General features: G+C 44.6%; 1 protein-coding gene across 1 annotated transcript in view; it reads left to right on the top strand.

Annotated features, from left to right (window-relative positions):
• DNAH9 (dynein axonemal heavy chain 9) overlaps nucleotides 1-14705 on the top strand; it is a 294962-nt gene that overhangs the window by 194815 nt on the left and 85442 nt on the right. Inside the window, exons 46-49 of the mRNA XM_057716515.1 lie at nucleotides 94-236; nucleotides 607-768; nucleotides 953-1186; nucleotides 10355-10615. Coding sequence (XP_057572498.1) covers nucleotides 94-236; nucleotides 607-768; nucleotides 953-1186; nucleotides 10355-10615 — 800 coding nt within the window. The remainder of the gene's footprint in view (nucleotides 1-93; nucleotides 237-606; nucleotides 769-952; nucleotides 1187-10354; nucleotides 10616-14705) is intronic.

The raw sequence follows: 14705 nt of genomic DNA, 5'->3' as shown, positions 1-14705 counted from the left end.
TGCCTCTTTAATATACTAGTTTATCTAACTTTCAGAACTTTGCCAATCTGGTAAAAAATAATAATTAGGCATCTATGCTCCGATTCTTCCCAGGAGAGATCCCAGACCTCTACCCTGACAATGAGGTTGAGAACATCATAAGCAACGTGAGGAACGAAGCCAAGACCCAAGGTCTGGTTGACAACAGAGAGAACTGCTGGCAGTTCTTCGTAGGGCGGGTCCGACGACAGCTGAAGGTACGAGGATTTGCTGCCTGGGGCAGGCAGGACCAGAGGCGGCCCACGGGAGCCTCCACGGATATTTTGGACACAGCTGTTCTTACTGTCTTGGGAGTGGGTAGTGAGGGTGCAGGGCCCTTCTCAGCCTGGGCACCTGTGCAAGGATGCCCTTCTCACATGCTTCAAGGGCAGCAGCCTCTCTTTTGCCTCCTGCTGCCCCAGCTTTCCTCATCCCTTGGCTGGAAAGGCTGGCTAGCATTTTCAGATTTTGTCTCTGTTGATATGCCTCCCAATTTCCTGGGAAATAAAGAATCCAAGGCCATGTCTGTCTCTCTGTAAGTACGTCTTTGATACCTTCTTGGTTCTCCCCACCCTTCTGCCTTCTCAGGTGGCTCTCTGTTTCTCCCCGGTGGGGACCAAGCTGAGGGTCCGCAGTAGGAAGTTCCCCGCCATCGTGAACTGCATGGCCATCGACTGGTTCCACGAGTGGCCGCAGCAGGCCCTGGAGTCTGTCAGCCTCCGCTTCCTGCAGAACACGGAGGGCATTGAGGTGAGAGGGCAAAGGAGACACCCCTCAAGCTCCTTTCCACCTCTGGGTGTGAGGAACCCCACATCTGGCATCTCCAGGCTGTTGGAGCACAGCTTTCCATGTGATGACACAACGAGCTGGATGGGCAGTCACCTGCCGTCTTCATGGCCAGATGACCTCTTTATTTCCTGCCCTTTGATTCTAGCCCTCAGTCAAGCCATCACTTAGCAAGTTCATGGCTTTTGTCCACACAAGTGTCAACCACACCTCCCAGTCCTATCTGAGCAATGAGCAGCGCTACAACTACACGACCCCCAAATCGTTCCTGGAGTTCATCAGACTCTACCAGAGCCTGCTGTGCAAGAACGGAAGGGAGCTCAGGTCCAGGACCGCGCGGCTGGAGAATGGGCTGCTGAAGCTCCACAGCACCTCCGCCCAGGTGAGCAGTGTCCTTCCAGGCCTCCTGCCTGCGGGGGGTTTCCGAGTGAGTCGGGGCGGCCCCTTTCCAGAGGACTGGAGGACGCAGTCATGCTCAAGGACCATGCACGGTTCTCCTGGGGCCCCGGGGCCATCAGAACAGTGCCAGTGGGTACCCAGAAAGCTTTATCAGAGTCCAGGTGCTTGTTCAGCTCACCCAAAAGAGTTTGGTCAATGAACACAAAACACGAAGGAAACACACACACACACACACCCCCCCTGCCGAGGAATAAAGGGAACAAAGAAGCAGTTTGTTCAGGGCAGAAGCAAAGATACACACTCAAAGAAGAGTTTGGGCGTCCTCAGAGTGAGGGGCACGCCACAGGGTTTTTTGATGCCCTGTTTATCCTATTTTTAGCCCTTTGAATGGGTGGGGTCTTTTTGATTAGGTGTGGGATATTCACTGGGGGAAGATTAAGGAGTGGCCTGGATTGCACCAGGTTGCATCAGCTCCTGGTCCTGCCCGTTCATCTCCTGAAGCCACCATACCTGCACTCTAAGAGCTGTTTTCCCTTAAATTCTACCTTGCTAGTCAAGTGCCGCACGTCAAAGGTCATACAGGGTCATCAGCAACCTGTGCAGTTGTATTGTACCTGCTCCATGGTTTTCCTGGTCAGAGTTTCTTGCTCAGATGCTGCAACATTTCTGTTTTAGACTCTATTCCTCCATGTGTCATGGCCTCATCAAGTGCAGAACAAGGAGGTAACCTGGCCCTCTGCCTAATGCCTGGCCCTGTTTCCTGCCTCACCAGAAGCCAGGGCAGAGCTCTCCAGTGGAAGAGCACATCCTCAGCTTCACTGTGGGCGGCCTCCTCTCACTGACACAGGAATCCCTTGAAGCCCCTCTTCTCTCTTTCTCTTTATTACCTCTTCCTCTGCTTTCTTTTCCTCTCCAACCGGAAGTCCTTTCATCTTCAAAACCCAAAGAAATGAGTGGTTGGGAGAAATGCTTGCAGGGTTATATCAATTTTCTTTTGTTTCTTGTGTCTTGCGATGTTATGTTCTGTCAAAGAGCCTTTGGAACCTAATTTCTTAAACAAACCCTGTCTCATATCATGCATTCCCTCGTATGCCCCTAAGTGGTTGGCCGTCAGGAGAAGGCCTCTGTCATCCTGTCCTTGTTTTGTTTTTCTACTTACGCTTCCAAATGGAACAAGTCTATTTCAGTTAATTTGCTATTCTTCCCTTGAGAACCGGGGACAACTTTAGCACCTTCTCCGCCCTGCTCACACCCATTGGCTATCGCTGTTCCCTCGATGGCCCCTTTCTGTGCTCTGTTTACCAGCCACAGAGCCGACCTCTCCTTAAGGTAGTGAAATTTCATGCATTTACACAATTAAACTAAAAGTATAATCAATTTAATTCTTGGGCATCACATGTTCCTATAGATTTCTAAGCCTTTCATTTACTGTCATTTTCTCAGAGCTCTGCCTTTGGGATAACTCTGTTGAACTTCCTCCTTCTGACTTGCCCTCTCTCCTCACCGCTGTTTCTTGATTCCTAGATGTCATGTATCTAAAGGATTTCAATTCATTTAGTGGGATGCAATAAACCCTCGCAAACTGCACACATAGAATCTCTTCTGCTCGGGAAGTGTTTCTTTTGTCAGGTTTTGCTTATCTGGTCAGGCCTCCTCCGGGAGCAGTGATGAGCTGCGTGGGGAGCTCGTGCTCTGCGTCTACTATCTGTTCACTCATTGCTTTCCACCCTTTGGCCTTTTCCTCTACATTCCAGGAGAGCTTCTCAAGTTTATTCTCAATAATACTAATAATCTCATCGTGCGCAATATTGCTTCTGCTTCTTACATTTCCAGTGAAGACTTCAATTATGCTATTACATTTTCAATATCCCCACAGACCTTCCTCATCTCATCCTCTTCCCTTTCCAACATTGCTTTTTTATTTCAGCCTGTTTCTCTGTAGCTGTATCACAGAAACCATTCTACTGATGATCCAAACAGCTTTCTTGATGTCTTTTCTAGATCCAGCAATGGGTCATCTTCAGAGTGCGTTGTTCCCCTTAGTCTTCTAGATGCTATTCCTTTCCTTGTCCTGTATTTATATAAAGACCTTTTTTTTCTTTTATTTACCTCCAGGCATGGTGAGATCTGTTCAGACTCGATGTTTGTCAATAAATGGCATGTGATGATGATCTGTGACGCTACTCTCTTTCCATGAGTGTCATGACTAAAACCCCTTCTTAGAGCTACAGTTCAGATCAAGTTGCAGTATACAGATCCCAGTCAAGGTCCCAGCATCTTACCTGGTGTATACCTTTGTTGCAGAAAAGTAGCATCTTCTTGCCCCAATCCCTTTCTTGTTCTCTCAATCTCTGAGCCTCTAGAAAAGAACAAAAGATAGGATCCCAGAATGCAGTAATACCAGATTTTTCTTTTACCATCTCTCAGCTCTTCCTCTTCCTGTCTCCCCCCAACCTACGGTGCCCTCAGAACATTCTGTATCCCCACCAGCCCCTGTTCTACCTCCTCCCCATTTATCCTCTGGGAATTGCTGGTCAGTCTGTGCAGAGAACAGTTGCCGGGAGCAAGCAATGGGAAAGGTACTCTGACACTCACAGAGCATCGCGCAGTATTCTGTCTTGTACAGACCCTGGGTCTTTGAGCAGATAATGAAGAGAGTCTGTTTTCCTATTTTAGGTAATCTCTATTTAACAAGGAGAAGCCTGGTTATACCGTTAGGTGAATCTAGCTCTATCTGCAGTGGAGAATCCTCCCAAGTCCTGGCATCCGTTTGTTTCTTCTCCTTCTATTTTCTCTACTTGAATGAATAATACGTCTATCTACCCAGTTACCCAGCCCGGAAACTGCAGTGTTATCTTAGACTCCCCGCCTCCCCTCACTTCCCATGTTTAAGCATTAACAAATTCTGTAAGTTTTCCAAGTACCTCTCAGAGGTACTCCTCTTCTGTGTCCTCCATTTCAGATGCTTCTTACCTGGATTATTTCAATAAATTGAACTCTCATGTCTCTCCCCCATCCCAAGCCCACTTTACCCACATCCTCTCGCATCACCCATCAGCCAAAATCCTTGAGGTCACCACTGACTCTGCTCATGCCTCTCTCTCTCTCACTACCTACACTCAGTCTGTCAGAAAATCACTGTTGGTTCTAACTGCAAACATGCCCATAATCCCACCACTTTGCATCTCCTACACAGCTACTACCCTGATCTGAGCCACTGACATCTTTTGCCTGCGTAGCTATGATACCCTTTAACTAGTTTGTCTGCTTCTACTTTTGCCCCCTGAATAGTCTGTTATCAACTGAGCAGCCAGACTGATCAATTTAAAACATAGATGTGTCACTTTTTTGCTCAAAATCCTGAGATGGCCCCCACTTCCCGTATTACAACGAGGCTCCTCCGCAGCCCTGTCCTGTTAACTCTCGTACCTCATCTCCTACTGCCCTGACTCTGTGGCATTCCTCTCGAACCTCACCGCTTCTTTGTTCTTTCCTCAGACACTCTAAGCCTTTGCACTGGCTGATCCTTTCCCTGGGATGCACTTCCCTCTAGGGCTCCCTCCCTCATCTCCTTCAATTCTTTGTTCAAATGTCACTTTCTCAAGGAATCCTACCCTGATTACCCCATTTTAAATTGCAGCCCCACACCACTCCTGATCCCCTGTTCTGCTCTACTTTATCTTTTCCTATAGGATTTACCCATCTAACATATTGTATAATTTACTTGTTGGTTATATTTATTTTTTGCTGTCTGTCTCCATCTGTTAGATACAAGCTCTATAAGAACAGGGATCCTGTCTGTTTTGTTTGCTGATGTATCCCAAGTGCCTGGACAAACAGGCACTCATTAAATATTTGTTGAATTAATTAACTAATCAATTAATAACATTCTAGTTAGTCTCCCTGACAGTATTCTGACAGCACACTAGACCAGCACTATCCAATAGAAATATCCTGCAAGTCAGAGATGCAAATTTAAATTTCCCAGTAGCTTCATCCAAAAAAAGTAAAAAAGAGGTGAATTTTATTTTAATCATATATTTTGATAGTATATAACTTTATCACATATTTTAATAACATTTTATTTAACCCAATATGCCCAAAATATTATCATTTTAACATACAATCAGTGTAATAAAAGTTGTTAATAAAATCTTGTCCCTTTTTTTCTACAAAGCTTCAAAAACTTGTGCGAATCATCATCCTTACAGCGCGTCTCAGTCAGGACAAGCCGTGTTCTGAGTGCTTGTGGCCTGGAGTACTGCCAGAGTGCAGACAGGCAGACAGGTAGAATGCCACATGTCAGGCCACGTTTTAAGGGCTCATTAACCACATGTGCTGGTGGCTGCCAAGCTAGACCGCACAGCTTCAGACCAACCTCTCTCCTGCTCTTAGAGTGATCTTTGCTCAAACCACAAGTCTGAATATTCTCTGCAGTAGGCCTTAATAATCTAGACATTGCAGTTCAGATTCTGTGAACTTTTCTGGAACTTTTTAAATTGCATATAGCTCCACTCTCTTCTTCCTTCCTCTTTTCTACCGCACTGAACCCTGAAGTCCAGCAGTACTGACTACTTGAAGTTCCCCGCAAAATCTGCAGCTTGTTCACCTCTCCGTGTCTTTATATATGTCCCACGTTGTCAGCTTGTCACTATCAGGACCTAAATGCTACCCTCCTGTCCAGAAGCGTTCTCTAAGCTCTGAGCAGTATACATTCCCTTCTCTATTTTCCTTGAATTATTCATCTTTTTTTTTAATTAAAGTATAGTTGGTTTACAATGTCGTGAATCATCCTTGAATTATGTTTCTTCTCTTGCATATATCATGCCATACTGTTATCAGTCCTTCAAGGGCAGAATTCAGGATTCATTGGCACATAGTAGGTGTTCTGTAAATGGGTGGATGGGTAAATGATAAATGGATAGGGAGATAAACAGATGAACAAGTTCTAAAATCACCTACACGCTCAGAGAGGGGGTGGAGGAAGGATCTTTTGCGTTACTGTTACACGATGTATATTCCATACTTATTGATGGTTATAATGATGTTGATTCTTGCAAAAGTGGTATCTGGGGTGCCTAACTCTGATATGAACCCTTCATCTGGAATTATCCCTTTGGTAGAAAAGGACTGAAGTACATCACCATAATCTTGCTATAAGGGTAATGACTTGAATTATATTCTATAGTATCCTTCTACCCAATTATGACATCTTTTGGTGTACATAATGTGGTAGGTGTAGGCTCAGTGGATCTCACAGCTCAGGCGCAGACAGACACCAAATTTATTTAGCAATAATTGTAGTATTAGAAGTATTAATAAAGGCAGTAACAATTGTATGGCAATCTAAAATTTGATAAACTTTAGACTTACAATTTCATGCTTTGATTCAGCTGGTCAGAATATAACTTTATTTTTCTGTAACTGAATTTCACTTAGCTCTGGGTCCATCTTTTTTCCCTGAAGAGTAGAAAGCTGTTAATCTTGCATTTCAGGTTGACTTGGTCACTTCAGGTTAAAAACTCAGTCTTTGGAGGGCAGTGAGTTCTCTCTCTTGACACAATCAGAGCCCCCCATCCTGACTGGGGTCTCACTTCATCTCTCACTGATCATCTCACTTCTGTGTCTAACTCAGGTGTGTTTGTGAGGAAGAGGGGCTGTTGGTTGGAAGAAATGTTCATAGAAGTGGCCTGTAGGCCACTGCCAGTTCCTGCGTATAGGATTTAATCCACAAGTCCATCAATCTGGAAAGTTTTAAATTCAGTTTATCTTGGGGTTTAAAGTAATCTCAGGCCACCTGAAGTTGACAGTTAATTTATGATGATGTATTTGTCAAGACCCTTTTGGTTGCAAGTAAAACAAACAAACAAACAAACAAAACCCAACTAACTCAAATTCACCCAAGAAAAAGAAAGATGAAAAGATGGAAAGTATAGGAAAGAGAAGAGGAGAGAAAATTTTGAGATTATATTAGATATTTATCAGGACCCTTTTGATGGCAGCTAATGAAAATCCAACTAAAGTTGGTTTAGACAAGACAACAAAACAAAATAAAAAGAATTGGATTGATTCATATAACTGAAAAGTGAGGGCTAGAGCTTCATCTGGATAGGACTGAAGCTAGGTACTCACTAGATGTCCCTGTTCAGGCAGGCAACCCCCCTGGCTCTGAAACCTCACATTAGTATTCTGTCTGCTTTGCTTCTTCACCAGTATTTTCAGCCAAGTTCCTGGGTTGGCTCTGATTGACCTCTGTGGGTAATTAGTTTGCCCATAGTTGAACCAATCTCTATGACTTGCATAATCTCACTGGCCAAGCCAGGATCTGTGACAGCCACCAAAGTCAGCCCCACCCAAAATACAAGGACTTGTGGAAGAGAGATCGACAAAGGAAAATCAAACTACATTACCAGAACAGTTTTATTTTGTTATTATTATTATTATTGGTCAGGCAAACCTAACAGGTGTCTACTATAGATGGAAAACATCTTTATCTAAGAGGAGACCCTGCTTGAAGTCCAAGTTCATATCAGATAGTGTTGGGTGACTATACAGATTGTGAGTCAAGAAGGAAGAGCTCTCTAGGCCTCCAGCCCTCAGTGGAGTGTTTTTGGCTACTGATGATCCTGGATTCCTTCTCCTTCTTCTGAAGCTCTGCGAGGAGGTCCTGGGAAGCTTGGCCTTTCTCTATAACATCATGTCCCTGGACCTCGAAGAAAGGAGGGTCTTCCACCACCATCCTGTCCTCACCAGACTGAGTCAGCATCCCACCACAGAGCACATACGCTCAATATTCATGGGGCCGGCAAGACTGAGAGAAAGGGCCTCATCAGTGTTGGTGACACTTTCCCTCTTAATCCTCCTATCCAGGTGTGGGAGTGTCTAAATAAGAAAAGACCAGAGTGTGGCTTGAATGCTTTGAATAAGGAAAAAAGGGAAGAGAAAAAAATTAAGTAACCTATCTCAATTTCCTGTTCTACTGCAGAAGAGCTGTGAAATGACCCTAAGTTGTGCTTTCTCTGTCGCTTTGTGGGGAGCAGCCTACTTCTTACTCGTGGGACCCTCGTGTCACTCCATGTCACAGCTCAAGAGCTATAAAGCTCCCATCCACAATGCCGGTGATTATTTACCACGGGCCTGAGGTCAGAAGCCAAATCTGCAATCCACAAAACAAACAATAATAACAACAGCAAAAAAAGCCCACTTCAATTTTCTCAAATCTCCCAAGATTTAAAAAGGAACAAGAAGTTACTGGTGTGTTTGCTGACTGGAGTGATTATGTGGTTCAATCATTTTGATTTACAATTGCATCTTTGTCCTTGTAGAAATAACTCTGCAGCTGAACAACGGGAGCTGGAAATGGATTAACCTTCCAACACAGGAACATAAGACGCGTACTAGGGAGCAGGCCTCCATTTGAGGTTAACGCAGAGTCTCCGGTTTCTATGAATACACAAAATTAAAGAGCATTCTTTTTTTCTCTTGCCTTCATTTTCTTTTCTTTTGATCTGCCACGAAAAGGGAGTTATCGGCAGCGTCTAAAGCCTCTGTTTTATTTTTGCATCATAAAGCATTTGAATCTGTTTGCCGTGTTCCAGGAACTCTGAAGTCATCTTTGGTTGTCATGTGAAACAGACTTCAGTAAAATAAGAGACAGGAGGTCATTCTGGAATGTAAACTTTATAGGCAGTATTGCAAATACAATTGGCTTTTTAACTTTCCAGAAGTAAATAGATCCGAGTCTTCTCTTTGCACGTGAAAGGGCCATGACTTAGGCCAGTGATTCTCAAAATCAGGTGGGCATCAGATTCACCCAGAGGGCCTGTTAAAACACAGATCACAGGGCCCCACCACCATAGGTCCAGCGTGGGCCTGAGAATTTGCATCCCTGACAAGTACCCAGGTGATGCTGATGCTGCTAGTCCAAGGACCACATTCTGGGAACCATCCCACTCTGCCGAACACATAGAAAACCATTCATCCCTCCCCAGCTGACCAGGGAAACAGAAGGTTTCCCAGGAGCCAATATTCCCATCACTTCATTACTGCCTCCAAATGCACATGAATACAGAAGCTGGGCAGGGAACCCAGCTGGTCTGGACCAGCGGAATCCTTGCTGTCCCATTTCAACCTGGTCGTCTGTTTCTTGAAAGGATGGTGGAAACAGATGAAGACCAACCAAACAAGAGCAAGCAAAGCCTCTTTATTCAGGGCTTGCTCTAGCAAGGGAGTCAGCCACTCTCATTTGCGCTTTGACAGAGACTCAAAGGCAGGCAGAGGGGTGGGAAAGCTTTATAGTGGGAAAAAAGGAACCTCCCAGGTGGAGGCTGCTGGCCCTCGGAAGCAGGAGGAGGGCTGACTGGAAGCGGGGCGCTCTGTGTGATCAGTTAGGGTTGTGTGTTTGAATTTCTCTCATTGGTTCTATGTTGGAAGCAGAGACAAAATTAAGAAAGTTGTCAGTTTTTCTAACGCAAACATTGCAAAACAATTATACTCCAATAAAAAAATAATAATATGGGTTAAAAAAAAAGTTGGCAGTTATTAATCAAGTCCTGGCCATTTGGGGCTGATTGTTACAGAGGTTATTGTCTGTCTTCCTGGACTATTACTTAGACAGTAGTCTGACTTCCTACAGGTATGCCTTACAGCAGGCTGGCTTCCTGAGCTGGTTGCTGTGGGTTCTGGGTCAGAGTTCTACTTTTACAGTCCAGTCACTGTTGATATATTCCATCTTTCAGGATACACAGTGGACACTCACTTTTTATAGTTTGCTAGATCCTTGGTGCATTACACATTGGCAAATTTCAATTAAAGAATGACTGGTTTTTATTAAGGACCTATGTGCAAAGTGTTATGTTAGGCACATGAGGTTTTATAAGCTATAGGCACCAATGTCAGTAAGAAGCAGCCTATGTCATTTGGGCATCAAGGAGAAAGAAAGGTCAGGGCATGTGAATCTTCCACCATGTTTACTGCAGAGGGGAGAAGAAGAGGGAAGCCAGGATTCCTTTCCTTTCCCAGGTCAGGGGGCTGGGTCACATCTGAGAGCTCAACTTTGCACCTTTGCATCAGGAGTTGGCATTCTTCTCTGCTCTGCAGGGTCAGACCCCCACGGTCATGTCTGAATAAACCCGATGCTTCTCTGCTGCAGGTGGATGATCTAAAAGCCAAGCTGGCCACCCAGGAAGTGGAGCTAAAACAGAAGAATGAAGATGCAGACAAGCTGATTCAGGTGGTGGGCGTAGAGACGGACAAGGTGAGCAGAGAGAAAGCCATCGCAGACGAGGAGGAGCAGAAGGTGGCCCTCATCATGCTAGAGGTGAAGCAGAAGCAGAAGGACTGTGAGGAAGACCTGGCCAAGGCAGAGCCAGCACTCACGGCAGCCCAGGCGGCCCTCAACACCCTCAATAAGGTAAGAGGAATGTCTATGAGCTTGCTTATCCCTCGGGGGAGGAGCAGCTCTCTGACCCAAAGACAACCCAGTACCCTGGTGTTCCAGAGAGATACAAGGACAAAGTCGGGAGGGCTTGGCTGGGACCAGCTGTCACTGGTTTATTCATTAAGCAAACAAACATTTATTTAAGCTGATTATATGTCAGGATCCACGAGCCACCAGTGAAACCCAAGAGATATGAGTGTGAGAACCAGTCGGAACAAGAGAGGCCAACTGGCCAGCCTCCTCACTTCACTGATGAGAAAGCCAGGGCCCAGAGAACTGACTTGTCCAGAGTCACAAACCTCAGTGTTAGAGCCAGACCTGAACTCACATCTTCAAAATCCAAGCCCTGAGATCTTCCAGCTATGTAGCCAATGGTCATTTTACCCATTATGTACTACAGGACACATGAGCCTTTTAGGACCCTTTGAAAACATTTAAGATATGAGATAAAATAAGATGCTCTCAACTAAATTCGGCTCATACACATGACCTTTTGGTAGAACAAACATGACTCTTGAGATGTATTCATAGGCAGTTTTATTTTGGTTCCATTCACATTTATTCTCTACGTTGGGAGGAGCATGTGGTTAGCTACTTCTTCCTTTTACAGTTTTCACAGTTAACCTTCTCTCCTATTTGGATGACCATGGCTGAGGGGGTAAAGGAGGAAGATGGAAGAGGGGGCAGACAGACTCATGTCACCAGGGGCTGGCATCAGAGAGGGACTGAAAAGCTGACCATTTATCGGGCTGCCCACATCAGCTCTTTAGAGACCCTCCACCAGGCACTGGGATCTTTCCCCTGCAGGTTGCTTTCTCTTCCTTCTCCTGAGAATCTAGCTATTCACTTGCCCTTCACATAGACCACTTGGCCAAAGTCTAAGACAGCCTGAGGTAGGTGTGCCATGCCACAGCTTGCCTCTGCTCCGTGGGAGACCCCTGTTCCTCTTTTCTTCAGCCAGGCTGTGAGAGCATTGGCCACCTGTGCAGTAAACGCCCCTAGTTCCACTGTCAGGGGAGTAGCCTGCTATTCTCATCCTGTAGATTTCTCAGGTATTAGCTAGACCCCAGTCCACTGTGTCACTCAAATTGCAGGGGAAGCATTTAGGCTCTCTGAGTGGTCTCCTTAAAGCCCCCATCTCTAGACTTGATGCCAAAGGAGCAGGTGCCCCCCATCTTCCTTTAAAGGCAGAATGGGTGGGACTCAGCAGCAGTTCTCACTAAACATTCTCTCTTAATCTTCCACCTCCTGACTCATTTATACCCTCAATGCAGGTGAAAGGTTTAAGAGTCAAAACACTGGTCCATTGAAACCTTCTTTTATGAGTTCTGTGTAGCCAACTCATACCTCACTTTGGAAGGTAGCATCTCTTGACTTAGGGCCCCAGCAAATCTGAGACTAAACTGGGGACATTGTTGTATAGTTATGTATAAATTGCATTTAATGTGAGATATGAGTGCATCTTAGTATTTTTTTATGATGTGGGGTAGAAAGTCCCTAAAAGAAAGGACCTATAAAGGTCTTAAGTGGACCTTTACCCTACATCAATAGAAAACATGAGATTTCTCCAGGAAACTTTGGGGTATTGTCAGGTGGACTGGGAATTGGAGGTGTAGCCCAATTATGCTACCACTTCCCAGCCTGAACCTTTTTTTTTTTTTAGAACTTTTATTGAGATACAGTTAACATACAATAAACTGCAATATATTTAGAGCGTACAATTTGGTATCCCAGTCTCCCAATTCATTCCCCCGCAACCCTCCCCGCTTTCCCCAGTTGGTGTCCATATGTTTGTTCTCTACATCTGTGTCTCTATTTCCGCCTTGCAAACCGGTTGATTTGTACCATTTTTCTATAGTCCGCATGTATGTGTTAATATATAGTATTTGTTTTTCTCTTTCTGACTCACTTTACTCCGTATGACAGTCTCCAAGTCCATCCACGTCTCTAGAAATGTCCCAGTTTCCTTGCTTTTTTACAGCTGAGTAATATTCCATTGTATATATATACCACATCTTTTTTATCCATTCATCTGTTGATGGACATTTAGGTTGCTTCCATGTCCTGGCTATTGTAAATAGTGCTGCAATGAACATTGGAGTGCATGTGTCTTTTTGAATTATGGTGTTCTCTGGGTATATGCCCAGCAGTGGGATTGCTGGGTCATATGGTAACTCTATTTTTAGTTTTGCAAGGAACCTCCATACTGTTCTCCACAGTGGCTGTATCAATTTACATTCCCACCAGCAGTGCAAGAGCGTTCCCTTTTCTCCACACCCTCTCCAGCATTTACTGTTTGTAGATTTTCTGATGATGCCCATTCTGACTGGGGTGAGCAAGCCTGAACCTTTTAATACTGCCAGGCCTGGGTCTCCCTGAGCCCCCCAAAGCAGCATCATTTCAACCACCAGGCCTTTGATTAGACAGCACTTCACTGCCACAACCTGGGGTCCCCTCTCCTTTCATCTTACTCTGTCTAAATAAGACCTTATTTCAAAATCAAACTTACATTCGCAATCAAGCTCTTTCTTTTCTGAGTTCCAGAGCACAAAAGAGAGACCACTTTATTTATGCACCCTCTTGTAGTGTTCAGTGATCATTTCTTGCCAAGAAGACTAACATCTTTCATAAGATCTTTTGACACATGGATTATATTTTCAAAGATGAGCTGAGTCCAAATCCTGGCTGAACTATTCACTGTGTGTGGCTCTAGGAAGGATTTTATCTTCTCTGAGCCTCCATTTCCTCACCTGTAACATGGAGATAATAGCAATATGGTCCCCATTAGGTTGTTATAAGAATTCAATGAGATAATGTATGAAAAGTAGCTAACGGATGGCAGCCATTCAATAAACGTTTGCTGTGGTTGATAATGTCATTTTAACAGTGTTATCCCGTCTATTTCCACAAGGCTGGAAACAGCAAAAGCCCATAAATACCCTTGGTTAATTTGTTGGCTGATTAGTTACTTGGTCATTGCTGATAGAAATAATCACATAAGAGATGTAACTCATGGAAGTGATGGGATAGGGTTCTGAAAATAGCACTGATTTGAAGTCTAGATATCTCTGCCACAAAGGAAGTGAGACTCATTTTTCATGAGTGCCTACTATGTACCAGGCAGCATGGTAGGTGCTTTCTTCTAACTAGCTGTGGAGCCTGGCACGACCCACTGAACTTCTTAATCCCTCACTTTCTTTTCTCTGTTACATAGAAAGGGGCAAATAGGAATTAATGGGCTCTTTATCTCACAATCCTGCCCAATCTATTAGCAAGTTCTATCCATTCTACTTTCAGACCATATGTAGAATTCAAATGCTTTGTATCACCTCTACTGCTGTCACCCTGGCCCAAGCCACCATCATTTCTTCATTGGACTCCTGCAGCAGCTTCTCAATTGGCCTCCCTGTTGACACCCTTGCTCCAGTGCTATCTTTGCCCATTGCAGCTGTCTGAATGACCTTTTTAAGAAATATGTTTGCCCACGTCATCCCTCTGTTCAGAATCTCCCATTGGCTTCCCATCATGCTCAAGATTAATTAATTGTAGGGATATGGCTTTATTTCCAGGCTCTCTATTCTGTTCCGTTGATCCATATGTCTGTTTTTGTGCCAATACCATGCTGTTTTGATTACCATAGCTTTGTAGTATTGTCTGAAGTCTGGGAGGGTTATGCCTCCTGCTTTGTTCTTTTTCTTCAGGAAAAGAATTGCTTGGGCAATTCTGGGTCTTTCATGGTTCCATATAAGTTTTAGGCTCCGTCATAAAATCCAAAGTCACCACCATGGCCCACAAGGCCCTACATGATTTTGCCTGGCCTATCTCTTCTACTACATCAGTTACTGCTCTTCCAGTTGTCACGCCACTCCACCCACACTGGCCTTCTCGCTGTGCCTAAGACACTGCCAGTGCCATCTCACCCCAGGGCCTTGGAAGGAGAAATTGCCCCTGTGTGGAATGTCTTCTCCCAAGGATCTCCATGCTTCCCTCCTCTTTCAGGTATTTGCCTGAAATTTTACCTTATGAGGAAATAAACTATGAACGTATGTATTAATTTCAGGAA

Source organism: Hippopotamus amphibius, chromosome 17 (assembly GCF_030028045.1).
Source record: "Hippopotamus amphibius kiboko isolate mHipAmp2 chromosome 17, mHipAmp2.hap2, whole genome shotgun sequence".
Classification (NCBI taxonomy): domain Eukaryota; kingdom Metazoa; phylum Chordata; class Mammalia; order Artiodactyla; family Hippopotamidae; genus Hippopotamus; species Hippopotamus amphibius.
Note: the sequence above shows the minus strand (reverse complement) of the source record. Positions and strands in the feature narration are given on the sequence as shown.